The following is a 27,894-nucleotide window of genomic DNA, read 5'->3' as shown; positions in this document are numbered from 1 at the left end:
ATGGAGCTTTTCCGCTGTCCAGCCTGCCGTGGCTGTCTCCTGGATCCTGCCACAGTTTTTTGTGGACATTCTTTCTGTAAAAGGTGCTTAGGGAAGACTTTGCCCTCGAAGTGCCAGGCCTGTGGACAGCGGCTAAAACACATGGGCATGAAGGACTTGAAGAACAATGTTGTGCTGGTCACTGTGCTGGACAAGTATCTACACAGAGAGGCCAAAGTAAGCAGATTGAAAAGCAACCTGCAGGAGCTAATGGAGATTAAAGATTATGAGGAAGCCCTGAAAACTGCCCAGAAGGGTGTTGAAATGGGTAAGACACCGGGATGGGCTGCTGCTGGTAGGAAGGGGTAACAACTAAAGAGTCGAAGGTCTTTGAGTCTGAAAACAGGAGACCATTTAGAAATTGTTTTTCTGTGAATATATTGGGTCCGATATTCAGATGGCGGTGGTGAGCGCCGATGGAATTATTCCCAGATATTCAAAACGGGGCCCTGTCTGAGCTTCAGCTTTGAATATCCAGTTATTTTTGAGCCGGCTAAGAAATAGCCGCTTAAGTCAATATTCAACAGAAGTGGCCATGGACTAGTGCATAAAAATAGGACAGACTTTGACTCTTTAGTTGTTACTGAATATTAGCACTTAAGCGTCCAAGTGCTGACTCCGCCCCTGGTACGCCTCCAACATAGCCGGCTTTGAGTTTGGTGCTAACCACGATATTCAGTGGCACATAACAGGTTAAGTGCCACTGAAAATTAGAGGCTAGCCACCACTAAGGGATTTAACCAGTCAGCGGTCGGCTAAATTGCTTTCAATATTGGCCCCATTCATTTTAAACATAGGAAGAGACTTACAGGTTTGAATGACTGTGCTTAATTGATAAAAAAAAAAGATGCTCTTAGCATGCATGAAAAGGCTAACCGCAAATGGTCAGATTCTATATACGGCGCCTAAAAAATCTGCTCAGAACTCAGTTTTGCCTAAGTGTATTCTGTAAGATTTACGTTCGGTATATAGAATACTCTTAGTCGATGTCATTGAGCCTAAATCTGCGTTCGCCCATTTACACCAACAAAATCCTGGTGTAAATCCTGGCATGTAGATTTAGGTGGACTGGGCCATATTCTATAACTATGTGCACAAATTTTGGAATTCCCATGAAATGCCCATAAACACGCCCCTTTTGAATTGTGCACATTTATTTTGAACTGTGCGTCTTGGCATTTACCGCCAGCTGATTTTTACTGTGAGCTAAAAACGCTAGCTGGGCTTTGTAAAAGACCCCCAAAATGCTAAAAAGCCCACAGATATAACATAAAATGGGATTTTTAGCATTTAGAGCACACTAATCATTAGTGCGTGATAAATCCATCAGCGCATCTTAGTAAATGGAGCCCTTTGTAAGCACTTTAGGGTGGGGACATATTGTACCTGAATATTTATCACCACTGGACAGTGTTATATACATCCAATAGCTTCTGAAAATAATAAACATTATAAGACCAAAGATAAAGGTATTTACATCAGAGAACTACTTTATACAGTGTGCACGTTTAACACTCATAGGATTTATGAACCATACAAGCCAGTCAGAAAATGAAACTCAACAGGATCAAATTAGAGTCCACAAATTCTCAGCCTAAAATAAACCTAAACAGCATTATTAAAAACTCTTTGAATGGTGTCAGGGCAGCTTGACCTGTGTCTTCTCTTTGTTTTGCTGGTATGGGTGTCCTTGACATTTCTCTTAGTTGCATAATTTCTGGGGTTTTGATTAATGGCACTTTACTAATGGATTACAGAGTGTTTGAACTCATGCTGCCCGATATGCCAAGTGAGTTAAGCTTTCAGTAGAGGCTTATCTGTATATTTTAAAAAGTCATATGGATAATATTGGGACAGTTTGGAGAGGTTTCAGCTGGCATAAATATCGGCATTGAACTTTGGGCTCAGGAATCGGCTCTAAGTGCCATTCTATAGAGGACGCTCATTCTGGAGTGTCCTTTATTAATACCAACAACAATAATAATAATATTAGAAGAGGGGATTATTTATTTATTTATTTGTTACATTTGTATCCCACATTTTTACACCTATTTGCAGGCTCAATGTGACTTACATAGTACTGTAAAGGCGTTCGCCAAGGCGGGTAGAGAAACAAATACATGGTGATGTTGTGGTCGATTAAGGTTCAGGCACAATGGGAATCGAAGAGAGGAGAGGTTATATAGTGTCCATTACGAGCTTTGGTTTTGCTGTGTTGCAGAGTGTAGGCATTTATGTTGGGTCGGTAGGGTATGCCTTTTTGAACAGGTTGGTTTTTAGTGATTTCCTGAAGTTTAGATGGTCGTAGGTTGTTTTCACAGCTTTTGGCAGTGAGTTCCATAGTTGTGTGCTTATATAGGAGAAGCTGGATGCGTAGGTTGCTTTGTATTTGAGTCCTTTGCAGTTTGGGTAGTGGAGGTTTAGGTATGTTCGTGATGATCTGGTTGTGTTTCTGGTTGGTAGATCTATGAGGTCTGTCATGTAGCCTGGGACTTCGCCGTAGATAATTTTGTGGACCAGGGTGCAGATTTTGAAGGTAATGCGTTCTTTGATTGGGAGCCAATGCAGTTTTTCTCGGAGGGGTTTGGCACTTTCGAATTGTGTTTTACCAAATATCAGCCTGGCTGCTGTGTTTTGAGTGGTCTGGAGTTTCTTTGTGAGTTGTTCTTTACATCCCACATAGATTCCGTATGCCAGCAGTCTGAGGAAGGCCTCTGTTAGACCACTGATCCAAAATGGGAAATGTGATCCATCTGTTGTGAGTAATTGTAGGCCAATTTCCTCTCTCCCATTCTTTGCTAAAATGATTGAAAAGGTAGAGTATGTTCAACTGGAAGAACATCTGCAAAAACACAATATTTTGGATCAAAACCAGTTTGGGTTCAGGGAACATCATGATACCAAGACACTTCTTATACTTATTTATTTATTAAGGAGGGTAAGGTGGGAGATAGATTCTGGGTCAATGTCGTTTTCTCTTCAGTATATGTAAGGTAGATCACTACTTGATTCAGGTAAAGCAAGTTTTGATAATTATAATAATTTTCAGTTGATTACCTTAGATGTTTTGGCAGCGTTTGAAACCATTGATCATAATATTTTGCTTAATCGGCTATAAGCAATAGGATTAGAAGGGAAAGTTTTAAAATAGTTCCAAATCCTTTCTCACGTAATGAAAATGTTGCATTGTGAAGGCTAATACTAGATCAGATGAGATGTATTGCATAATGGGAGTCCCTTAGGGCTCCTGTCTTTCAGCAGTATTATTTAACATTTTCTTACTTCCCTTGTGTCAACTCTTACATTGCTTGAGTTTACAGTTTATAACATGTGCGAATGATATACAATTTCTTTTATCTGTTGATAAGTCATTTGACGATTGTTTCAAATTGTTATACCTTTATCTTACAAGTATAGAAAATTGGATGAGAGGAAATTGACTAAAACTGAATATCTCAAAAACCTAAATCCTATTTTTGTGTAGTTTTGAATCAGATGATGTTCCTCTTTCTTTTCAAATGGGTGGTTTTACTACTCCAATTCTTAAAAGTATTCAAAACCTTGGAGTCATGATGGACTCCACATTGACTATGAAGTGCAGGGGTCACCAAGATAATTCAGCAGGTATTTACAAGTTGAGGATAGTCAGAAAAATAGTTCAGAGCATAGTTTGTCCTTCATTTGACTACTGTAATGGTTTATGTATGGGAATTCCTAAAACTTCCTTGAAAGCTCAAGTACCATAAAATGCAGTAGCCAGGGTAATTTCCGTAGTCTTACATTACACCTTCATAGGGCCAGATTTTATATATGGTGTCTAAAAAATCTGCATGGAACTAAGCTTATTCTGTAAAATATAGGTGTGGTGTATAGAATACGCTTGGTTGATACCATAGTGTGACCAATTATGCCAATAAAAACCTGGTGTAAATTCATGGTCATAGATTTAGTCGCAGTGACCTATATTCTGTAATTACGGGTGGAAATTTTGGAATGCCCATGAAACGTCCATAAAATTAGAGCTTGTTAAGTGCTGATTACTTTTTTGCTCCAATTAGGTTATGAGTGTATCTCCGCACAGAATCTAGGCTCCATATATAGAATCCAGGGGATACATAATTACAGATTTTACACTGGCTTCCTATTGAACAACGAATTAAGTTTAAAATTCTGTTTCCTGTTTTTAATGTTGAAACAATTGCATTTCTGTTGCACTTCTCTCTAGCTTAACATTCTACCAGCCCACTAGGTCGTTAAGATCATCACAAAAATATTAACTAAATGTTTCCTAAACACAAGTAATATGACGAAGAATATAGATCTATTTTCTATATCATTGGTCCTAAATTGTGGAATACCTTGCCCTATGAGCTGCATGCTGTTCAGACTATTGTACACTTTAGAAGGGGCCTAAAAACTTTTTTTTCCAACAGGTATGTGGGACTGAGTAAATTATTATACTGTTGGAGACTAATATGTGGCATTTATTTTCTCAAGCATATTGGTCTGGGAATGAGCTATTAAGCAGTACTGATTATTATAAGGTCTTGGAAAGTTGAGCAAACTAATCATCTTTTAGAATAACGAGTGGAGGAGAAAAGTCACAGTTGTATTTTAATTTTGTTTTTATGATTTATTTTATGGATTTATTAAGTTTGTCTTGATTTACTATGTTTTTAATTGTTATCCATTGAGAATGTTTAGATAATATGGATTACAAGTGAATGTTATTACTATTACTATTATTCATAAATCAAGAAAATTTCTTAACCCAACAAATTTCTATAGCCACATGCTCCACATACCAAGCCCAAATGACTAGGTTCAGTTAAGTGTCTGGGTAAGCAACCATCCTTTAGCTTTGTAATGAAACATCAAATAATGCAATTCAAAATAATCAAAAGTGTTGGCATGAACTTTTCTCTTGGAGCCTGTTGGCAAATAGACCATTTGCTGCTCATTCTACAAGTCCTTCCTCTCCCCTGAAGATTCTCTATGCTTGTCCCTTGCTTTCTTGAATTCAGATACCATCCTCATTTTTACTGCCTCCACTGGGAGGCCATTCCATATATCTACCACCCTTTTCATACAGAAATATAGCCTTTCACTCATCCCATGATCCGTTGCCTAGAGCTTCTTTTCCATTGAAAGCTTCCTGTGGAGGTATTTGCATCTCTCTCTGATGTCTCCCCTTTTCCTTTTTTCCTTCATGTTTAGATCTGTCCCCAAATACTTTGTTGAATACTGTTGACCTTTTTAGTCCTCTGGATCTAGTTGGTTTAAATCCTTTTGAAGTTGTGGCCTCCATATTTGCACACAGTACTCCAAATGAGGTCTCACCAGAGGCACTATCACCTCTTTTTGCATGTTGGCTATTCCTCTCCCTATGTACCCAAACATTTTTCCTGGCTTATGCTGTTGCCTTATTTACCTGGTTGAGCTTGTACTGGTAGCGTTGCTGAACAAATTTTTGTCTCACCCCAGCCCCTGAAGATATGTCACTCAGAATTTGGTGTTCTGAAGTGTACACAGCCTTGAAAAAATACCCAGAAGCCCTTGAAGACCTGGAGATTGTTTGTAAGAGAGAAGCTGAAGACTTTGAGGTGAGTGGCTGCCAATGGACATGCCCTTCATAATTAGGGTGACCGTCTACCTCCTTTTCAAAAGAGGCAGGCTGAACCTGTTGTGGCTTAACATCTTTCCATGCATGGAGTCCTCTTTTCCTCCAGTATATGTGAACTGATCTTCTGCCCAACCATTGTGGACATCCTGAAAATTGACTGACTGAAGGGTCACCAGGATAGGTTTGGGAAGTCCTGTCCTGCATTTATATTTTGAAAATATATTTATTAAGTTAACCAAAACAACATACATTTGGAATAAAAAGAATACAGTTGAACTACCCGTAAATGTTCATGGGAACATAACCAACGTAGTCAACTTTAGCCCATTTGTAACCATGCAAGACCTTGTGTACAATAACTCGAGGGGAATGTGCACTACAGTTGAAGGAGTAATACTGGCATCCATTCATGCTGTCTGGCTTACTTTTCTGCCACCCTACCTTTCCCATCCCTCCAACCCTCCCACCCAATTCCATAATCCCACACTAAAAAATATTTTGTATTTTCTAGTACGGGAGGTGTGCCCATGGGTGGAGAGTAGGTGTGCCTGCACTAATCGGGTAGCGTGGGCACATTATTATGAGCTACTCGATTAGCACAGGAGTAGCGCGGAAGCCCTTACTGCCTCCTAAATAGGTGGCAATAAGGGCTCCCACAGTTATGGGCTATGGGCTAATGGGAAAATTAGTGCATGCTCAAATCTAAACAAGGTTCTAAATAAATAGCGTAGGCACACTCTTTTTATGAAAAGGAGGAAAAAGCCTCGAGCAAACTCCTGGACTCAACAAACAGTCTTCAAGGAGTTGGACTTCCTCATCATCAGCAAAAAACCTCCTGGGGCTCTTAATAATACTTTTCTATATTTAAAACTCTCAAACTAGGTATAAATTCAAATTTAGCTTTGTAGTATTGATCTTAGTACATTGGGCTTTCGCTGGCTAGATTGAGTGGAGATTTATTGGCCTGTGATCCTGAAGCAGAAAGGGCAATTCGAAACGCTGGCCGTCGTTGATCATGGTCAACTCTTGGAGAAACGTGCTAAGATCAATACTACAAAGCTAAGTTTGAATTTATACCTAGTTTGAGAGTTTGAAATATAGAAAAGAATTATTAAGAGCCCCAAGGAGGTTTTTTGCCGATGATGAGGAAGTCCAACTCCTTGAAGACTGTTTGTTGAGTCCAGGAGTTTGCTCAAGGCTTTTTCCTCCTTTTCATAAAAAGAGTGTGCATAGGATATTTATTTAGAACCTTGTTTAGATTTGAGTGTGGATACAATCAATAAGAAGGCTCAGTTCCCTATAAAATTGTAGAGTTGAGTTTGAAAATTAGTGCATGGCCATTACAAATAAATAGTGCTAGAAGTGGTCACAGCATGTGGAAAACCCATGTGCTGATACCACCACCAGCCACTTTGTAGCATGGCTTAGTAAAAGTACCCCTTAGTGTGCTTCATCCCGGCACCTAACTTTAGGTGACCTACAATATAGGGAATTAACCCCGAGAATATACATTTCTAAGGAGCCCATTTACTAAGCTATTATAATGTATTTGCACACAATAAAATGCATTACTGCATGGTTAATGAAAATAACAGCCACAATTTACAATTATCATACATTCTCATGCATTATATGTTGGTCTGTTGCTAAATCAGGTAGAATATGACTGGTAATGAGCTGTTTTGCATGCAAGGCAACTCGTTGCCATGTTGCTATATAATAAACTGTTTTTCATCAACCATTAGGGTTACTTTAGCTGTTTGGCAGATATTAAGTAAATGGGGTTTTGAGACAGGTCATGAATCCCATGTGAGGAAAGAAGGTATTTAGGGTTCAGCTACAGATGGACCAGCAAGAGATGTGTCGTCACCCAGCAAGATTCTGATGTACAGTGTGAATGATGGGTAGAGAGGAATGGAAGGGTATCGTTGCAAGGGGGTCTTGGTCGGGATCTTTCTTTCATGGTGTGTCTTGCTTTTCAGGGCTTCTATCAGAAAGGGAAGGTGTTCCTGGAGATGGGTGAGAAGGTGATAGCTCTATACCAGTTCCATCACTGCCTGACATTGACCCCTCATTTTCCTGCAGCTCAGAAGGAGATTGTAAAGGTGTCTGTCATGTCTCATGGTGCGATTGTAGAAAACCAGCACGGATTCAAAAGGCGTGAGAGAGCTAAAGGGGCCCTTCTATTAAAGGGCATTAAGCACTTACTGAGGAATTCCTTATATTGCACTGAAAGTTAGGTGCTACTTCCAGCATGGAAAAGCATTCTAACAGATGAATGGTGCCAAACTGGGGCAGAAATGGCAGATCCACATGAAAATACACTTAGATGCTCATTTATAGAATAACGCCTAAGCGTTTCCATGGCAATCTGCAAAAGGGGCATGGCCATGGCAGGAGAATGGATGGATTGGGGCGTTCCCTTAAACTGCATGTATTGTTATACAATAGGGCCTATCCACACCCAACTTGTAAACTAGGATTTACACCTAGTTTCAGTTGCTGAAACTCACACCTGAGGAGTGCGGATCTCTATGCTGCATGATATTCTATAAAGGACACCGCTTCCAGAACACCTGTTATTGAATAACATCCAGCGGCAAGCTTTTTGGCAAAGAGCCCGGGAATATACCGGTCGCGCTGTGAAGGCAATATTGATGTATATTGTTATGCACATTATGTGACACATTGTATTACATCAAGCTGAGATATATGTGAAGTTTATATTAGGCAGTAAAGGCAAGTGGTGGATGAATGTTGATGAATGTGAGTGCAGTTAGATGATGTATGTCATCTGTTTTTGTAATAACGAAATTGTTGAAAATAAAAAGTTAAAGTTTTTGTTACACTACTGGAGTTTTTAGTGTTTCTGAATTTTGAATGCCATATACTGAATCTAGTCCTTAATGCACAGAAGGGCCCTTTTACAGAGGGCCGGTAAGTCCAACTCGGGCTTACCACTCACTCTTCTAGTACTACCACCGGCCCAGCGCAGCTGTCGGCAGTAGTCCTGCCCTGTGTGCCATTTCCATGGAAAAAGAAGACCCCTGGAAATGGCTTGAGTGGCAGTAACCCGGCAGTAATCAGGCATCACTGCATGCTGCCCGGTTACTGCTGGGTTAGAGTGGGAGCCCTTATTGCCACCTCAGTGGGTGGCGGTAAGGGCTCCCCTCCGCATGGCCCTGTGGTAAGAGTTCTCTTATTGCATGGCCATGTGTGTCTGGGGGCTTTTTACCCATTACGGTAAAAAGGGCCCTGGCATGCAAGAAAAATGGCCCCTGCCACTAGCGCAGGGTCCCTTTTCTCCCAGCTTGGTAAAAGAACCCCAGAAACAGGCTACCACATGACCGCGTTAAGGGGTTTTATGATAGTTAGCCTGTTACTGCTTATTAAACTGTGCATTACTTAATTTTAAAAAATATCTGTGTAGGGGGCGTGACATGGATAGAAAGTGAGTGCGAAAGGTGTCTGGTAGTTAACATGCTGCACTTACTGCACACTAACCCAGTGATTCTGTAAAGGTTGAAAAAAATTGTGCGTGCAAATTTAGGCACATTCCCAATTTGCGTGGGCAATTTAATAGAATAATGAACCAATTAGTGTCAATAATTGACTTTTTAACAAGCAATTATTGACACTAATTAGATTTAATTGGGACCAACAAACGTAAAGTTGGGCACGAGATCCGTGCTTAAAATTTATGTGTGGTCCAAAAAAGGGAGCATGGAAATGAGATGGTCATGGGCGTTTCGGGGCAGAATGAGGGCATGGCTTTGAATTACGCATCTATTTGCTATATATTCCAAGGGAGGTCTGAGTGTTGTTTCCCCAGGAGTGTGTCTGTTTTCATTTTCTATACTAAATTAATAACTGGACCTCAATGTTTCCACTCCTGGATTGTCACCTTCAAAGGTGCATCATTGCCTTGCATTATCAAATGGATTCCAGGATAAATTGTGGAGCTAGTCCTATCATTGGTCCTATATTTTCTAATTTTAATTTTACCACCAGTGCAGACACCAATGTAAAAAACTCCTAATGAGAAAAACTATTCGTGTCTCACTGTTGGTTTCTTTCAAACATACACACCCTGTGAAAATGTAGATCCCCTATGGGTGAGGTTTATAAAAGAGGGTGCTATAATAATAAAATCACGATGTAGGGTCCCACGGTAAACACTCACCACTTAGGGAAGGTACAAAGAAAGATGGGGAAATTCTGTATATTATACAGTGTGCAATTCAAGATGTTAAACGAATTTCCCTAGATGTTACAAAAATGTAATGATGACAATTTTGCACACTAAATGTTGGATTTAAATAATTTATTGCACGTGATGGTTTTAAAGTGCAATGAATGTTTTATAATAACAAGTAAGTTCAGCTCACAATAACTTTCAACTCTTGTATAATTTCAGGAAAACATACGCTGTGAAGCGATCAATTTCTATTCAAACCACAACTTAACACATCAGATAAGTACATTAATCAATTTTTCCTCTCTTTACCCAAACTTTCACCAGTTTTCATACACATAAACAAGGGAATTGATTCTTTGTGTTCAATTCTTTGTTTCAGAACCCAAATTTCTACTTAAAGTGACTCAGACGGTTTATGGACTACTGTCAGCAATCAGGTAAGTACCCATATTTATACATAGTCCCTTAAATTACTGAACGAGATGGTGGCTGGAACACTTAGCTGCTCTGTAGACTTTTCTTGTATGATGGTAACTTTGGTCTTTTGTGGTAGTTGGTGCACGTGTCGCTCCTGTGATGGTCCTCCTATGTTGCCCAACAACCTCTGTACCTGTACTCTAGGTTAACCAAAAGAAATTGAAACCCTGTCTCCCTATCTTGTGGGAATTTTTATAAGGATTTTTGTTATTTCAAAACTGTGGCCAACCTACCTAGATTAAATGAACAGATAATTAATGTTCCCTATTGCAGAACCTGCCTTGTTACTTTTCCCTGCCTAATGAGGAACGCTCTTCTGCTTATATTGACACACCTTAGGGTCAATCATTCCTTTCATACTTCTGACAAAAATCATTTAGGAAGAAACTTCAATCTTACCAACATTTTTTTTTTTTTATTTCTTACACCTCACTGATGTCAGGCTCACTTTCTCACTTTCCACACCTTTTACACCAATGCCCTATTAAGCAGTGGTTCCACCAAGGACAACAGTCTCGTCCAATCTCTTAATCAGCACAGATTCTCACTACAGTCAGGTGTGGTCACAACCCCGCTCCGCAGCAGGTCAGTGGAAACACACCAGAGTTCATGCACACTCACTGCCACTAGCCACCTTCACTTGTTACCAGCAGGTTATTATACAGCTTATTGTTACGTCTGTGCTCACCTCGCCCTCTGGTGGCCAGAACTAGTGGCTGCTGTGGACCGTCACCCGTTCCAGATTTCAGTCCGGTCCGGATCTTCCGGGCTTCCAGACTTGCTTGCTTGGATTGAACCTACACAGCACCCGTAGTTTCCTGGTGATTGTTGCAGCTGAGCTCCAGGTGCTGCTGGGCTTATTAGCCATTCTGACACCTTGCTGCTTGGCCTTTGCATTGCGTCTACGGCCCTGGTATGTTGGTGCTTTTGCACTTCAGCCTGAGGTTGTTTCCTTGCTCTAGTTCTTGCCTGAAGTCTTGCCTGTTCTAGTTAGTCTATGTTTAGTTTAGAGTTTACTGTATTGCTTGTTTCCCAGTCTTGTGTCTTGTTTGTATGTCTTGCCTAGTTCTGGGTTTATCTGTGTTTGTTCCCTGCTTCAATGGCTGCTTGCAGCTTTCCGTTCAGTCTTGTGTCTAGCTGTGTTTGTTCCATGTTTCAGTGGCTGCTCGCAGCTTTCAGTCCTGTCCTTTAGCCTATCCTTTCCCTGCCTTGCTGTCCCTGTGCTGCCTAGCTGTTATCCAGTCCTGCCCTGTCCAGTAAGTCCTGCCGGCCACCTGAAGCCTTGAGCTCAACTCTTGGTGCCCTGTCTCTAGCGTGGGGTGGTTTTGCCTGCCACTGCCGCTCCTCGGCAGTGGCCCAAGGGCTCACAAACCCAGTTTCCAGCTTTGAAAACGTGACACTTATAGCCTATTTCAAACTCAGGCAAGCCTTTCTGTATAACCACTGAGCAAACTAACACATATGCACTCCCTCAGTGCCAGTCAGGTATGCTGTGGTTATCAGCTTGTCTATTCACACAAATTTCTTATACATATAAGGGCAGAGCATCTTTCATGCAAGTCTATCTCCCTTGTACCTTCAGTCCCTCTGTTCCACAAAATTCCACTCTCTCTCAGTCATCCACTGCCCTGCAATGCAACACAATTTTTCCCTCAAACTCGCACACTGAATTACAGTCAATTTCTCTCTCTCAGACCAGGACACTCATCACCCAGGTCTGGCTCCTTCAGCTTCTTCAGTTCCTCTTACCTTGTATCAGACAACTCTTTATTTAAGCTCTCTCGTCTGTATAAATCAACTCTTACACACACACAGGCACAGCACCTTCCACACACAGGTCTGTCCTCTCCTGTGTCTTTAGTTCCTCTGACCTTGTCACCAGCCCTGTCTCCCCTAGCAACAGGACTGCAGCTTGGCCATCTGACCTAGCAGCACCAACAAGACGCTAGCTTGTGGCAGGTGAACTAACTTTTATAGTTTGTAAACCTTTCACAAACTCCATTTTGAAATCAAATTTTCCCATTAAAGTGTATGGAGAAAATGGATTTCCATACAAAAGACACGATAAATTACATTACACTTTAATAAGAATTATACCATCATCCAGGCCACATTTTCCTGAATCCAATCCATGTTTTATATTTTTTAAACCATAAACAGGCACCATTTCACATCATTTGCATGTAAAACCCCCCAAAGTGCCAGCAGACCCTGGGCAGCCCTAGCAGACCCAGGATGGCTCCTTTACAGGGGACACCCAGCATTTTATTTATTTATTATTTTACTACCCCATCTACAAAAACACAGTACTTAAACTTTTAGAAACCTTCATTTTTCTGTAAATTTTCTTCTAAGCTTCCCCCACACCTTATATTTCATCATTCAAGGAACTTTTGCTGCCCATTCTCAAACCTGCACTTATCTTATATAATGTGTTCTCCAGCCGGCTGGTGCAGTTGAGTCTCCTCTCTCTGACTTCCTCCGCTGTGACTTCCTTCCCCTCGTTATGGGTGTGGACAGCTATTGTCTCAACAGTCTTTCCGTGCCTTGAATTATTTCATTCTTTTATAGGTGTGGATATAAGAAGCTATTGTTCATCCGACAAGAACGTCTTGTTTCATGAATAATTTCGCTGCTTCAGGAAAACCTATATCCTTCTTTTACTTTTTTGCATCCGGTTCCGTTCACCAAGATGGCTGCGATATTTAAACTAACGCTGTCATGAGACTGATCCAATCAGCTGCTATTTGCCATTAAAGTGACCTTTTAATAAAATGCCTTCCATTCTACATTTTTATTCATACCGTTTGGTATTATTGTATTGAATTGGAAGATCAGTCGCTGTTCACGTTGCCATAATTGTTTTATGTCCCCCCCTCTCTTGCCCTTATGTATTATTTCCAAAATCATAAATTTCATCTGGTCAAAAGTATGCCCTTCTTTCACACAATGTTGTGCCATAGGCGCTTCTGGTCTTTTATGAATTACTAATAAAAAAGGCCCATTTCTGTATGAAAGGAAACGGGCGCTAGCAAGGTTTTCCTCCTCCCCTCCCTCGCTCTCTCCCTCTGTCCCCTCCAAGTCCCACAACCCCCTTTCCTCCCCTCCGATTTCCATGGCTTCCTCCCTCCCTCTGTCACTCTCCTTCACTCTGTCCTCCCTCCGAGTTCCAGTCCCCCCTCCCTCCCTCTGTCATTCTCCTTCACTCTGTCCTCCCTTTGAGTTCCAGTCCCCCCTCCATCCCCATCCCCCAATGTGCACGTCACCCCCCCTCCAAAATCACCAACCCCCTCTCCCCCTCTCTTACCAGGGGTCCCGGCGGCAGCATTAAAGAGCAAGCAGGCTCAGCGACTCTGCTGCCTTCCCTTCTCTTCACTCTGACTCTGGTCCCGCACTCATTTCCTGTTTCCGCAAGGGTGGGACCAGAGTCAGAGCTCAAAGAGAAGGGAAGGCAGCAGACTCACTGAGCCTGCTCGCTCTTCAATGCTTCCGCCGGAACCCCGGTAAGAGGAGGAGGAGGAGGGGGTAGGGAGCCTCCTGCATGCAGGCGTCGCCGCTTCCAACAGTTTTTTTTCCACTTGTGTTTCAGCTGTTCCTGTGGTCCCGCGGGACCACAGGAACAGCTGAAACAGAAGAAAAGGCTGTCGGTAGCGGCGTCCCTGCGTGCAGGAGTTAAGAACTTTTAAGCAGGTGGCTGTTAAAGGGAGGGCGAGAGAAGGGTGGAGTGGGAGTGGGGTCCTGAAACGTCAGAAGGGGGTTGGGGGGAGGGTGTTTGCGGCGCCATTACCATCATCGGAGCTCCAGCAGCACTACCAGTAGTTTTCACCTCTAACGTTCTGTTTTGCCTGTGTCCGTAGTTGGTCTGCTGGGAACATGTCATAATGCGGCCAGTGACGTCAGTCTGTTCTAATGTGCCTAGCAGACCAACTCCAAGGGAGCCACGGTCCCAGGCAGGTTAGAACGTTGGACGTGAGAATTATTATATAGGATGCCATGTTTATGTTCTATTATTCGTGTTTTAAACCTTCGCGATGTATGCCCAATGTAGATCTTACTACATGAGCATCGGCATGCATATATTACATTCGACGAGTCGCAGTCTGTTTGTCCTCTCACTTCAATTTTTTTCTGACCATGTTGGCACAGAAGTACCGATCCTTCTAATATATTTGGACAGATACTACATTTTCTACATCTCTTATGCATTCCTCTGGTAGTTTCTACTTTAGTCCACACATCTGACCTGCACAAAGTATCTTGCAAATTAGTGTTTTTGGTGCTGAAATAGGGTCCGTGTCGAGTCTTGTGAGGAAATTACACCATAAAAAATTTTTCTTTGGGAGGGGGGACAGCCCTCCCCAAACTATACCCGTGATGAGCAAGAATGTCACAGTGCAGTTGTACCACAACAGTGGAAAGAACTCGCAGACTCCCCAAGCCTCCTTTATTGATTTTGATTTTCATTACTTTATATATCACTGAGCACCAGAGTATTAAAGTGGTTTACAGAACAAAAAAAAGAATATGAAATACAATGAGGGGTATAATTGAACGAAAACGTCTATCTCCATGGGCGTTTATCTCCGAGAACGGGTCCGTGAAGGGGCGGACCGAACCGTATTTTCGAAAAAAATAGACGTCCATGTTTTATTCGACAATTTGTGAGCTGGGCGTTTTTGTTTTTCAGTGATAATGGAAAATTAAAGTGCCCAGCTCAAAAACGAATAAATCCAAGGCATTTGTTCGTGGGAGGGGCCAGGAGTCGTAGTGCACTGGTCCCCCTCACATGCCAGGACACCAACCGGGCACCCTAGGGGCACTTTTACAAAAACAAAAAAAAGGTAAAAGAGCTCCCAGGTGCATAGCACCCTTCCCTTGTGTGTTGAGCCCCCCAAATCCCCCTCAAAACCCACTGCCCACAAGTCTACACCATTACTATAGCCCTAAGGGGTGAAGGGGGGCACCTACATGTGGGTACAGTGGGTTTGGGGGGGGGTTGGACGACTAAGCATTAAGCAGCACAATTGTAACAGGTAGGGGGGGGATGGGCCTGGGTCCACCTGCCTGAAGTCCACTGCACCCCCTAACAACTGCTCCAGGGACCTGCATACTGCTGCCAGGGAGGTGGGTATGACATTTGAGGGTGAAAATAAAAAGTTGTGAAACATCATTTTTTGTGGTGGGAGGGGATTAGTGACCACTGGGGTAGTCAGGGGAGGTCATCCCCAATTCCCTCGGGTGGTAATCTGGTCATTTAGGGCACTTTTTGGGGCCTTATTCGTGAAAAAACAGGGTCCAGGAAAAGTGCCCTAAATTCTAGCTACAAACGCATACTTTTTTTCCATTATCGGCGAAAGGCACCCATCTCTGTTCGGGTGATAACCACGCCCCAGTCCCGCCTTCACCACGCCTCCGACATGCCCCCGTCAACTTTGTACGCTTCCGCGATGGAGTGCAGTTGAAAACGTCCAAGTTCGGCTTTCGATTATACCGCGTTATTCGTTTTTGGGAGATAAACGCCTATCTCCCGATTTAGGTCGCAATATAGGCGTTTTTGTCTTTCGATTATAAGCTGGAATGTATACTAAATAACTAACAATTAGAAAAATAAGATAACAATCAATATGATTCAGAAATTGCAAAAATGAAATAACTAACAAAATCAATCTCTACAATAAAATTCAAAGCATGATTCCAATAAAAAATCATATGGAACAGTTCCAAACCATGTTAAAAACCAATACCTTCATCCTATACAACCCCCCCCCCCCCCAAAAAAAAAAAAAAAAAAACAACACCCCAGACTGAAGATAAAACCTGGGGCACAAAGCCAAAACGGGGAAGAAACAATCTCCACAGAAAAGTCCAGAAACAAACAGTGGAGATAACCAAACAGGACAAACCTGAGACCAAGTGCCTGATCTCTTCCCTTAAGACTTACCAGAAGTTGAGTTTAACCTCTGGAGACTGCTAAAATCTTTTGTAGGTCAGTCTCTGTGCCCTGGATTGGATAGGCCAATGAACTTGAACCTTTGGACCACTGCAACACTCCTCTGGCAACCAATACATAAGCAACAGATGTTTCTTGTGACACTAACATTGGAACTTCTGCTTGTTTACTTGAAGGGAGAGGAGGAGGCCGGAGAGAACCATGCTCTTCTCCACCAGAGGCAACTCAAGCCATTTTCAGCACAACCTTGGGTCTCTCTGAATGGTGAAGAAAGAAACTTCAGCACTTCCAGAGAAGCATCAGAGCCAGGAGAGGAGGCAGTAGGTTACCATTTTAAACCCAAAGGTTAGTGGTGAATAGGGACTAAGCATATATGATAAAAATATTTGTTAACTATCACTTCATCCACATCGCCTATTGTATTGACTGTATTAAGAAAAAAAGTCATTTTAAATTCAGTCTGAAAGAGGCTGTCCAGTTCCTGGTCTGTGCAGTGCAGACAATACTGAGAACATTTTGGTATCATGCATCGAGATCACATTTAAATGCAACAGCATAAGATCTCTACTCATCTTCTGTCTGATAGCAAGGCAGCCGAGACCTGTGACCAGAAGTGTTTGAGTTCAGCACTAACTGCAATATTCAGCGGCACTTAGCCGGTTAAGTGCCGCTAAATACAAGTGGCTATCTCTCTCATGGCTGTTCATTGTGGATATCCTGAAAACATGACTAGATATGCATGCCCCGAGGACTTGGTTGAGAACTACTGCACTAGGGTAATCTGGTTAAACGTTGTCCTAATAGAAGCTGATGAGCGATAAGGGCATCCTTTAGCCATCAGTCTGAATTTGAGAGATTCAAATGTTACAGAGCATATGCTACAGAATACCAGTAGATGGAGTCATAATCTGTTGTATAATGGTAAACATGATGATTTTATAATGGCAGTGTCAGTCAGGTTTTTCATTCAAGATTTAACATTCCTCGGTATGTTTCTCTGATTAATGCAGCTGAGCTGTGATTTCATAAAGTATCTTCAGCCAGTCTGTGAAAGTGTGGGCTGCCAGCAGGATCACTGCAGGAATTATGGAGCTTATAATCATTGCATTGCTGGAACCAGCACTATCCTATCTGCTTTGCAGGTCACTTCTTGCTATGCTGTTTGCGTCTGTGGTTTAGGTGTTCTTTATTGACAAAAGTTGCTTTAAAAAACATGCATCATCTGGGCTCTGTGGCTTTTTATGACTTCCAGGCATGGACATGCTAGTGAAAAACAGTGTTCTTCAGAAATGTGTTTATACATCAAGCCATAGGCAGAAAAATGGCCCCACCAATATTTTGCTGGATACATCACCAGAAATTAGTGCTTTGGCCCTGTTTCAGGGTGGACCCCTCTTTCCTATCTTCAGCTGATCTGTTAAAAACTGTTTGAAGATTTTGATAGCAAGATGATCACATTTGCCGTTCCTAAGATGTACTTAACTTGGAGATTATTTTTAGATCAACCATGCCTCCTCCTCATGGCAAGATAATTTGGAGGCAGTACCTCCAAGAGTGTGTTTTACCAGGAATAACTAGTCTGGTCAAGTTCTTTCCTGCTGTACCATTGGGCCTTGGGAATGAATAGATTTGGCCACACTTCTGTTTACCAGAACAAAAGACAGTCAGAACACACTTTTTTCTGCATAATTTCTTACACACACAGACATAGTTGTACCACAAATAGGTCGACTTCTCAAGCATTTGGGTGGTTATATATATATTGTAAGATTATGTATGACTTATTCAATATTTTTTCTTTGTAATCCACTATAATGCTTTATTGATGAGTAGAGTATTAAGCCGATGAATCAAATCAAATCAAAGCAAACCTTACACGACACAAAGGTTTCATATTGGTGTGAAAATGGACAGGTGCCAAGATATTGGCATGATTTTCAGGATCATCTCTATCATTGTTGAATTAGTATGGCTAATATGCACTATTGGTATTTAAATGTTTATGACAGTTTTATATTTGTGGGGAAGGCCATAGAAGAGAATGACCCTGAGAGAAAGAGGTGACAGAACATATCTTGATACATACTTGAGCACTTTAAAATTGAATCCACCTTTCTTTGCACAACACAGATATGTTTCCAAGCAATAGGTTCCCAAAGGACAGATATCTTTGCTGTCATTGACATTATTTGTGTGACCAAAAACAATTGTAGACATTCAGGGGCTTGAGGCTGAAGAGTATTTTGAGCCTCAGAGGCCTTTCTGAGTTAACTGATTGTTTGGGTTTGAGAGTAGAGCTCATGTCTATGAGCTTTGAGGTAGAAAGCAGAGTGTTTGATGAAGCCATTATAGTATCTATACGACAGAGTGATTGTAGAAGGGAAAGTGGTCAGATGCCAGCGCTCTCATTCCTCCCAGGGGTATCCCCATGAATGTTTCCTTCTTTAATACAGTCTGTTGCAACATTCTTTCTGTCAAGCTCTTGTCTCACTTTAGAGTCTGACCCAGTGGTGTTCCTAGGTTGGCTGCCACCCAGGGCGGATCGCCACTGCACCCCACTGGCACATCACCCCCCCCCCGATGCATCACACCCCCCCAGGAAATCACATCCCTGCAAATCACGACACACCCTCCCCAGCGCATCACCTCCATTCCCCCAAGAGCATCACTCTTACCTCCTGGGGATGCAGGGAGCAGTAGCACAGCTATCGGCTCCGCCAGTTCCCTGCCCTGGAACAGGAAGTAACATCAGAAAGGGTAGAAAACCAGCGGAGCCGAGAGTTGCGCGGCTGCTCCTTGCACCCCCTTGCAGTGTGCACCCAGGGTGAATTGTCCCCACCACCCTGCCCTTGGTACACCACTGGTCTGACCACTAAACTTCAGGCATCCATAGCTGTATATTCCTCCTGCCTATTTTGCTGTTTCTCCTGCTTCTTCCTCAAATCCAAGTGGTCAGCTACCTATATTCTGAACTCTGTTTCTTTACTGTGTCTCCCAGACTGCCTTTCTCCAATATAAGCTCATGTCTGGTCAGTTTAGGATCTTCCTGGACTACATTTCCCAGCATTATCATGACCTCACTTCCTTTCAGGGGTTTTATACAGTATGCTGCATTTCAGAGTTGTGTGGGTGCAGGAAGGACCTTGCGTTGCTCCCTTTTATGACTTATCCGGTATGCTGTTTTTTTGCACAACCCTTTGAATATATATGCTTCCACATCTTCTAGACATTTTATACAGCGATACTAATATTTCCTCGACATTAAAGGAATGCTATATAGCCCCTGACGCAGCCCTGCTGGGCGAAACACGGTCTGTGTCGGGCTGATACTAAATATTTTTGTTATTTAATAAAATAATATTTCTCTCTTATCAATCTGCTCTTTTGTGTTTCCATTTTGGAGTTTGCAGACTGGTTGCCCTGTTGTTTTCTTGGACCTTCCCTCCCTGTGTCCAGCCCTCGTCTTATGTAACTTCCGGTTTCCGCGAGGGCGGGACACAGGTAGGGAAGGCCTGAAGGGAGGCGATCTGTGACTGCCGCTTCAAATGCAGGGGGCCCGGAGCTGAGGAGGCAGGCAGGTGAGACCGGGGACTGCAGCGCCGGCGGCCTGAACCCGCCGCCAGGCCCCCCTTGGAGGCCTGGGCCCGGGGAATTTTATCCCCCTTGCCCCCCCTCTCGGCAGCCCTGGATAGAACCCCCCCATGTGACTAGCGCACCAATTTTATAGAATAGTCCTAGTACATACGTACGTAAATGCCAATTTGTGACATCATTCACACGTGTAAGTACACCTGGTCTATAAGTTGGTGAGTACAATTTCTCTAATTTCTCTCTTAAAATTTCCCTATAGAAATGTGGTAATTTTGCATGGTTCTACTTATCTCTTTTTAGACCCTAAATAGTTATTGAATTTTGTGTTTGGCAAGAGGGAACTATTGCAACTACTTCGAATTTGTGTACTTAATCCACTGAAACCCTGGCTCCTTCCAGTTTATAGATTTATTCTAAGAATTTTCTTGTAATATTATTTTCCTCTCTCGGTCTATGTGGTCTGAAAAAGCCAATATTTTTCTTTAATGTTAATGGGTTTTTCCCTTTATTTTGTTTTATGGCTGTATTTCCTGACAGGTTGTAGTAGGCATGATTATTGTATAATGTTACTTAAATAAAAAGTTTTTAAAAAAAGAAAAAAGTGTGAGCAAAAACAAACAAATAGGACTCTCCAGTTTGGAGGGAAAATGACTTGATAGGGGATATGATAGTTTATAAAATCACAAGTTGGGTAGAATGGTTAAAACAAATCATAGCAAGTATTTCTTTTCTTTTTTTCACACAGCGCTATAGAATCTGTTGCTGGAGATTGTGGTCTGGGCAACCAACACAGTGGGAATCAAAAGAGATTTGGACAAGTCCTGGATGGAAAGTCTATAAAGGATTATTAGCTAGGTGAACTAGGAGAGCCATTGTTCTCCCCTGAAATGACCTATAAGAAATAGATCTGCTTTTGAACCAGACTAGCTACTGTCAGAGATGGAATGCTGGGCACAATAGATGTTGGTCTAACCCAGCATGACTTTTATGTTCTTACTAGTAAAACAGGCCCGTTTCTGACACAAATGAAACGGGCGCTAGCAAGGTTTTCCTCGGAGTGTGTATGTTTGAGAGAGAGAGAGAGAGAGAGAGAGAGAGAGAGAGAGAGAGAGAGAGAGTGTGTGTGAGAGAGAGAAAGTGTGTGTGATGAGTGAGAGAGAGTCAGACAGAGTGTGTGTGTTTGTGTCATAGAGAGAGAGAGTGTGTGAGAGACAGAGTGTACGTGTGTGTGAGAATGAGTGTGTGTGAGAGAGTGTGTGTGTGAGAGAGAGAGAGAGTGTATGTGAGAGACAGAGAGTGATTGTGTGTGTGTGTGTGTGTGTGTGAGAAAGTGAAGCCTTCAAGCCTTGAAGCATTCGTGCGCTCTGTAAGGCTCCATCTTCTCAATTGACACGTAGTTCCGGAACGTTGCAGGAATGCTTCAAGGCTTGAAGGCTTCACTTTCTCGGCTTCAGAATGTTGGAGGTGTGTTTTATTATATAGGATGAACATGCATGAGATATATATGTGCATATATGAGTAATGCATGCAGATGTCCCATGCATGTTCATTAGGAATATTCCATAAACACGAGTGGCTAGGGAGTCTTGAAAACCATTTTGAGCACTGCTGGTATAATGTAATATTGAATAATTTGCATCCTTTTTATTGTCCAACAGCTTTGCAGACTTTGGTTGTATATTGGAAATTCAGACCGTGGCATATTTGGCTGATGGGCGCTCTCATGTCGAGACAATAGGAAGGCAGCTTTTCCGGGTACTGAGGCGAGCCCAAAGAGATGGATACCACAATGCTGAGGAAGACAAAAAGGTCAACTCATGAACTTTCTTTGCTAATGGTAGATCAGACATTTTTTAGTTACCAATGTTCTGTTCAGATTTCAGTTTGAATTTGTTGAATGTCTTCAATTTCTACAGGATCTAAAAGGGCTGTGCAGGCTCCTCTACTGAAAGTGTAGCTACCTCTGAGATGGGCATTGAGGAAGGTTGAGAAAGAGGAATGTGATGAAGTTAGAATAGTTGAGCTGCTCAGTTTATGCTTTTGTAGGTTAAAATCATGTAATAACTGGATCGTCAATGACAAGTGAGCAGACAGGGTCTGAGTTTCAAGTTTAAAACAGCCTGGAGAATATCCACTTACTCAGATCATTGAATCGGTGGAACATATTTCAGTCCTATACAGATTCCCCGTCAATTTTTTGGCCACACTGATGTTCTATGGCGACACCAAAACCCGTTCAGTATTTTGGTTAAAGCAGGGGCTTAGCCAGACTTCGGCGGCAGAGGGGGTCCAGAGTCCGAGGTGAGGGGGCACATTTTAGCCACCCCCCTGGCGCCGCCGACTCCCCCCCTAATTTTTGACCCCCCTGCCACCACCACCACCAACAACTTTGACCCCCCTCTGCCGACGACCCCCTCGACCCCCCTCCCACCGCCAACCCTCCCCCGCCACCGTCGGCTACCTTTGCTGGCGGGGGACCCCAACCCCCGCCAGCTAAGGTCCTCTTCTTCCGGCGCAAGGCTTTGTTCTGTTTCTGTGAGTCTGACGTTCTGCACATGCAACGTGCAGGATGTCAGACTCACAGAAACAGAACGAAGCCTTGCAGATCAGCCAGCAACACGGCTGCTGGCTGATCTGCAAGGCTTTGTTCTGTTTCTGTGAGTCTGACTTGCAGGACATCAGACTCACAGAAACAGAACGAAGCCTTGCGTCGGAAGAAGAGGACCTCGGCTGGCGGGGGTTGGGGTCCTCCGCCAGCAAAGGTAGCCGATGACGGCGGCGACGGGGGAGGGTTGGCTGCGGGAGGGGGGGGGGTCGAGAGGGTATTCGGCAGAGGGGTCCAGGGCCAAATCTATGGGGGCCCAGGCCCCCGTGACCCCACGTAGCTACGCCACTGGGTTAAAGATGGTCTTTTAGGATGTCACTAAGGGGCCCTTTTACTAAAGGGTTGTCGCGTGGCAGCCCGGAACTGCCACTGGCCCAACGCAGATGCTGGTGGTAGTTTCACCCTCAGCGTGCGCCATTTCTGGCGCTAGTGGAAATATTTAAAAAATATTTCTTCAGGGGTTTTACCTGGCAGTAATTGCGCAGCGTCACACGATGCCTGGTTACTGCCAGATTAGCACGGGAGCCCTTACTGCCATCTCAGTAGGTGGCGGTAAGTGCTCCTCCAAAAATGACTGAGCAGCAAATGCGAACTTACCGCATGGCAAATGCAAACGTACCATTTCTTTTTTCAGCCTTTTTACCCGCTTTAGTAAAAGGGGCCCTGGTGCATGACAAAAACAGCTGCCGCTGCTAGCGCAGGGGTCTTATTACTCTAAGCTATGGTAAAAGCGGCCCTAAGTCTCCAAGTCAATTAATGTTGATTAACTGGAACTGAGCACAATGACAGATGCCATTTCATTGCGTAGGAATCAGGGAAGATCTCCAGGTCAAGACAGATTTCCCATGGGCAAATGACTATAGTGTTGAAATGGTGGCTTAAATTCAATGTTTCTTCATTCTTCCTACTCTTTTTTCTGCCTGTATTTTTCACTCCATTTCTTCTGCCTGCTTACTGCTTTCTTCGTTTTCATTTTCCATTTCTCTTTTTCTCCTTTTTACTTCTATTCTCCCAATCTCCTCTTCTTTTACTCTGTGTTATGCTCCTAACTTTCACTGTTCTCGCCATCTTTTTTGTGTGTATCTTCACTGGAATGCCTACCTTCTCTGGGCTTCTTGACTTGCCCATGCCTCTCTCTTCTCTTATTCTCCTTTCCTGGTTCAGGTGGAAGACGATGAGCTTGCCGAGTTGTATAGATTGCATGATCACACACATAGGAGCCAACTTTTCAAAATTATTGGGGGCGCTAAGTCCAGTGGGAATAACCCCTCCCTGGACACATGCAAGGAATTTTCTCAATATTGGGGGTGCTCAAGCATCCACAGCACCCATAGAGTCGGCTCCTAGGATCACACATACCAGCAGGTGGTGGAGAGGTGGATTTCTGAAAATAAAGTGGACTTCTCCAGAAAGCATTTCTTGTCCCATGGACCTCTTCCTGCCAAAGATGATGACATTCAGGTAACTGTGTAAAATAAGGTGTATATTTGTTTCTTTCTGTGCAGAGATTTGCAATGTTGTGTTAATCCACATGCTGGGTCTAATCTGGGAACTGACACTGAATATCCCTGTCTTGCTTGGCCACCTGAAGTTATCTAGATGCTGGCGCTGATACCTGGAAAACTAACCATGCAAGTTAGGACACTTGTTTCTGCGATTCTACTTGCCTGAATAGTTATCCGGACATCAGCACTGAATATCATTGGTGCCCAGATAACTTCCAGGTTTGTCCCGACTCAGCCTCGGACTACATCAGCATTAACCGGAGACTGCCACGGCCATCAGAGCAGATATTCAGTGGAACTTGAATATCCGCATTATTTTTTATACCACAATATCTACCATTCCATGCAGTGTACAAACTAACATACAAATTGTCATAAAAACACATAAAACAATAGTCATCATAGACAAAACATTGTCTCCTAATTAATTCTTCCAGTTTAAATTTAGTTTGATACTGTTACTCATCCCAGTCCTGGTTTCATATCCAGCAGACCGCCAAGACCTGTCGTTTCTTTCTTTACAACATCCGTAAAATCCGCCCCTTTCTTTCCGAGCACTCTACCAAAACCCTCATCCACACCCTTGTCACCTCTCGTTTAGACTACTGCAATCTGCTTCTTGCTGGCCTCCCACTTAGTCACCTCTCCCCTCTCCAGTCGGTTCAAAACTCTGCTGCCCGTCTCATCTTCCGCCAGGGTCGCTTTACTCATACTACCCCTCTCCTCAAGACCCTTCACTGGCTCCCTATCCGTTTTCGCATCCTGTTCAAACTTCTTCTACTAACCTATAAATGTATTCACTCTGCTGCTCCCCAGTATCTCTCCACACTCGTCCTTCCCTACACCCCTTCCCGTGCACTCCGCTCCATGGATAAATCCTTCTTATCTGTTCCCTTCTCCACTACTGCCAACTCCAGACTTCGCGCCTTCTGTCTCACTGCACCCTACGCCTGGAATAAACTTCCTGAGCCCCTACGTCTTGCCACATCCTTGACCACCTTTAAATCTAGACTGAAAGCTCACCTCTTTAACATTGCTTTTGACTCGTAACCACTCGCCTCCACCTACCCTCCTCTCTTCCTTCCCGATCACATTAATTGATTTGATTTGCTTACTTTATTTATTTTTTGTCTATTAGATTGTAAGCTCTTTGAGCAGGGACTGTCTTTCTTCTATGTTTGTGCAGCGCTGCGTATGCCTTGTAGCGCTATAGAAATGCTAAATAGTAGTAGTAGTAATTAAAAGCACACTGGAAAACATATGTTTTTTTAAACATTTTTAACATTTTTTAAATTGAGTCAGTGATCTGATCATTCTCAAGGAGGCTGGAGGTTTGTTCCAGAATGTAGGTCTCATGAAATTTAAAAAAATGGAATTTCTATGTTGTTCAAGGCGTAGTACTCAAAACAATGGAATATTAAACAAATTGGCACAGTTTAACTGGGCAGGAGCAGGGTCAGCTGACGGGACTGTGGCACCCTGAGCCACCTTAAGCATTGGTGCCACTCTCCCCATGATCCGGTAGTTTCCCCCTCTTTTAAGTTCAACACTCCCTCGCCAAAATCCCAGTCTGGTATCTCTCCCTCTCCTCTCCCTCCCGACCCACAGGAAGGAGAAAAGAGAGAGGGAGAGTTGGACCAGGATTCTGTGCACTTTGTTACCGGCACCTCGAGCCAGTGCCTCACCTGGCCCATAGGTTGAGCCAGCCCTGGGCAGGAGCATCAGTGGAAAGAGCAGGATTTTGAACTCTGCCTTCCTGGATCATAGCTCACCTCTTTAGCTATTAGACTTTACTGATCCATTCCTTGGAAAGAACTGAGATTAATTCTGCTTAGGGCTTGATTTGAATGGCTGTCCCAGCGGTAAAAGGCAAAGCTGCTTTCTCTCTCCTCATCTTTTCAGGTACAAGGATTATTTCTAACAGCTGGTTTTACAGTTCACATTGTTACAGCCATGCATTTTAACAGGCTGCCTTCTAGCAATTGTCTTATGAACTAAAATAGCATTCTAAGTCTCTTAAGAGATATTATAGTCCCTAAATAACATCACCGGACTAACTTCAGTTCCTTTAATGTTCCTTGCTTCTCATAAAATTGAGAGACTGCTGGTACATGAAAGTTGAGCAGAAAGCGGGAAGGTATAAAGCGGGATGCACTGTGCAGGTATGTGCCTCATTCATGCCTTTTCATCATCTTTCTGATAATTCAGTGCAGAGAGAGATTAGTCTTGGACTAGTTAATTGGATTAGTTAATTTAGTTGCAGCTAATCCCAGTTTAAATATATGAACACGTACAGAAAGTGTTCCATATTTAATTCAATAGTAATTCTACAGTGTGAATAGAAGAACAGGTGAAGCAGGAGTAACTAATCCAAGAAAGACTTTTGCCTCCATTTTAAAAGCTTTTTCACATGTAAATAGCGATTTTAGAAAGCTGCTTTTTACATGTGGAGATCCACACCAAACAGAGATTTCAAGGGGGCAGGGGGTGGACTGACAGTGGTCAAGGCCCCCGGGCAGTAAAGGTCATTGGGGCTCCCATGGCCACTACCTACCACCCCACCACTGCACTGCCACCCCCTACCACACACTACAGCTCCCCCTACCATCACAGTTGCTAACCCCTCCCACGTACTAAACACCCCTGAGCCAAAGTGGGCCCTCCCCAGTCCTAACTTGAAGGGCCCTGGTGGTCTAGTGGATTCGAGGGCAGGAGAGAACCCTAATCTTTCCTGCCCACTATTGCTACTGTGCCTGTCACCACTGTGTTTCCAAAATGGCAGCCAAGACTTCCTGCAGTAGTCTTGTGGGTCTTGGCAGTCTCATGAGACTGCTGCAGGAAGTCTTGGCAACCATTTTAAAATCGTGGTGGCGCTGCCAGGCAGAGTAGCGGCAGTGGGCAGGAAAGAGTGGGATTCTTTCCTACCCCTGCAGAGGCTGAGTGGAGTGTTGGCACATACCAGGCTGGCCAACCTGGTAAGTGTGGTAAGCATGGCAGAGGGGTGCTGATGTTTGGGGACACCAAAATTTTGCTGTGACTTCTCTTACCTGTTGCACCAACCCTAAGCAGTTGGTAAGAGATGCATCAGATCACAGGGTCTAGGCTGATCCCCTTCCCTTCTGCAGTCTCCTCTTGCCCTGCAGCAGCAGTGCGTAAAGCAACAATGATAAACCCTGGGGAGACTTTGATTCTATGTGTTTGCGAAGGCCCTGCTGGTCCTGCCCCCTCTGATGCATTTTGTATATGTCAGAGGGGGCGGAACTAGGAGGGCCTTCATGTGCACATGGACTGAAGATCCCCTGAAGTTTATTGCGGTTGCTTTGTTCAGTGCTGCTGTGGGCCTGGAGGCACTCAGAAGCAGAAGAGAGGGAGGTAGGTTTGAGGTGAAATGCTGAACTGGGGGGGGGGGGGGGGGGGGGTAGAGGGGAAGAGAGAGATGGACAAGTTTATGTGATCGTTGTGGATGAAGGGTTGGGATCCGCTAATGTTATTGTTTTTATTCTTGGTTTGATGAGTTACTCTTTGTAAAGCACATTTAGACAATTTTGCATAATTTGAAATGAATTTACATGAAGTTGCTATTCCACTTATATAACATCCAAGAGGTAACCAGTATTTATAAATGAATACATAAAAATAAGCCAGGGTTTTGATCTGAAAATATTGAAAATGATCAATACGTAGAATTTCTTCTTTCTTGTTTCCTCTTTGGCAGGCTTCTCCAGATGGACCTGCCTGGTGTTGGTGGCTTCTGGCTATCTTACCGCTTGACCCAACCTATCAGATGTTGATTCTCTCAATGACTTCTCTCAAGGACCGTCTTACTCATATGAAACTTATCCTAGATGTTTTTCTGCAGAACCATACTTAGGAGGAACCAAGGCATCCTATGGAAGGAGACGTGCA

The 27,894-nt window shown here is 43.2% G+C and overlaps 1 protein-coding gene across 1 annotated transcript; it reads left to right on the top strand.

Annotated features, from left to right (window-relative positions):
• On the top strand, positions 1-27,859 carry LOC115476847 (LON peptidase N-terminal domain and RING finger protein 1-like). The gene is made up of 10 exons (XM_030213421.1): positions 1-307; positions 5,524-5,642; positions 7,645-7,822; positions 10,240-10,297; positions 16,352-16,632; positions 20,138-20,144; positions 21,537-21,687; positions 23,648-23,686; positions 23,831-23,944; positions 27,704-27,859. The coding sequence occupies exons 1-10, from the start codon at positions 1-3 to the stop codon at positions 27,857-27,859; spliced, it is 1,410 nt and encodes a 469-aa protein (XP_030069281.1).
• The last annotated feature ends 35 nt before the right edge of the window (positions 27,860-27,894 follow it).

This window comes from Microcaecilia unicolor, chromosome 8 (genome assembly GCF_901765095.1).
Source record: "Microcaecilia unicolor chromosome 8, aMicUni1.1, whole genome shotgun sequence".
In the NCBI taxonomy this organism is placed as follows: Eukaryota; Metazoa; Chordata; class Amphibia; order Gymnophiona; family Siphonopidae; genus Microcaecilia; species Microcaecilia unicolor.
This window is presented reverse-complemented; position numbering and strand designations above follow the sequence as displayed.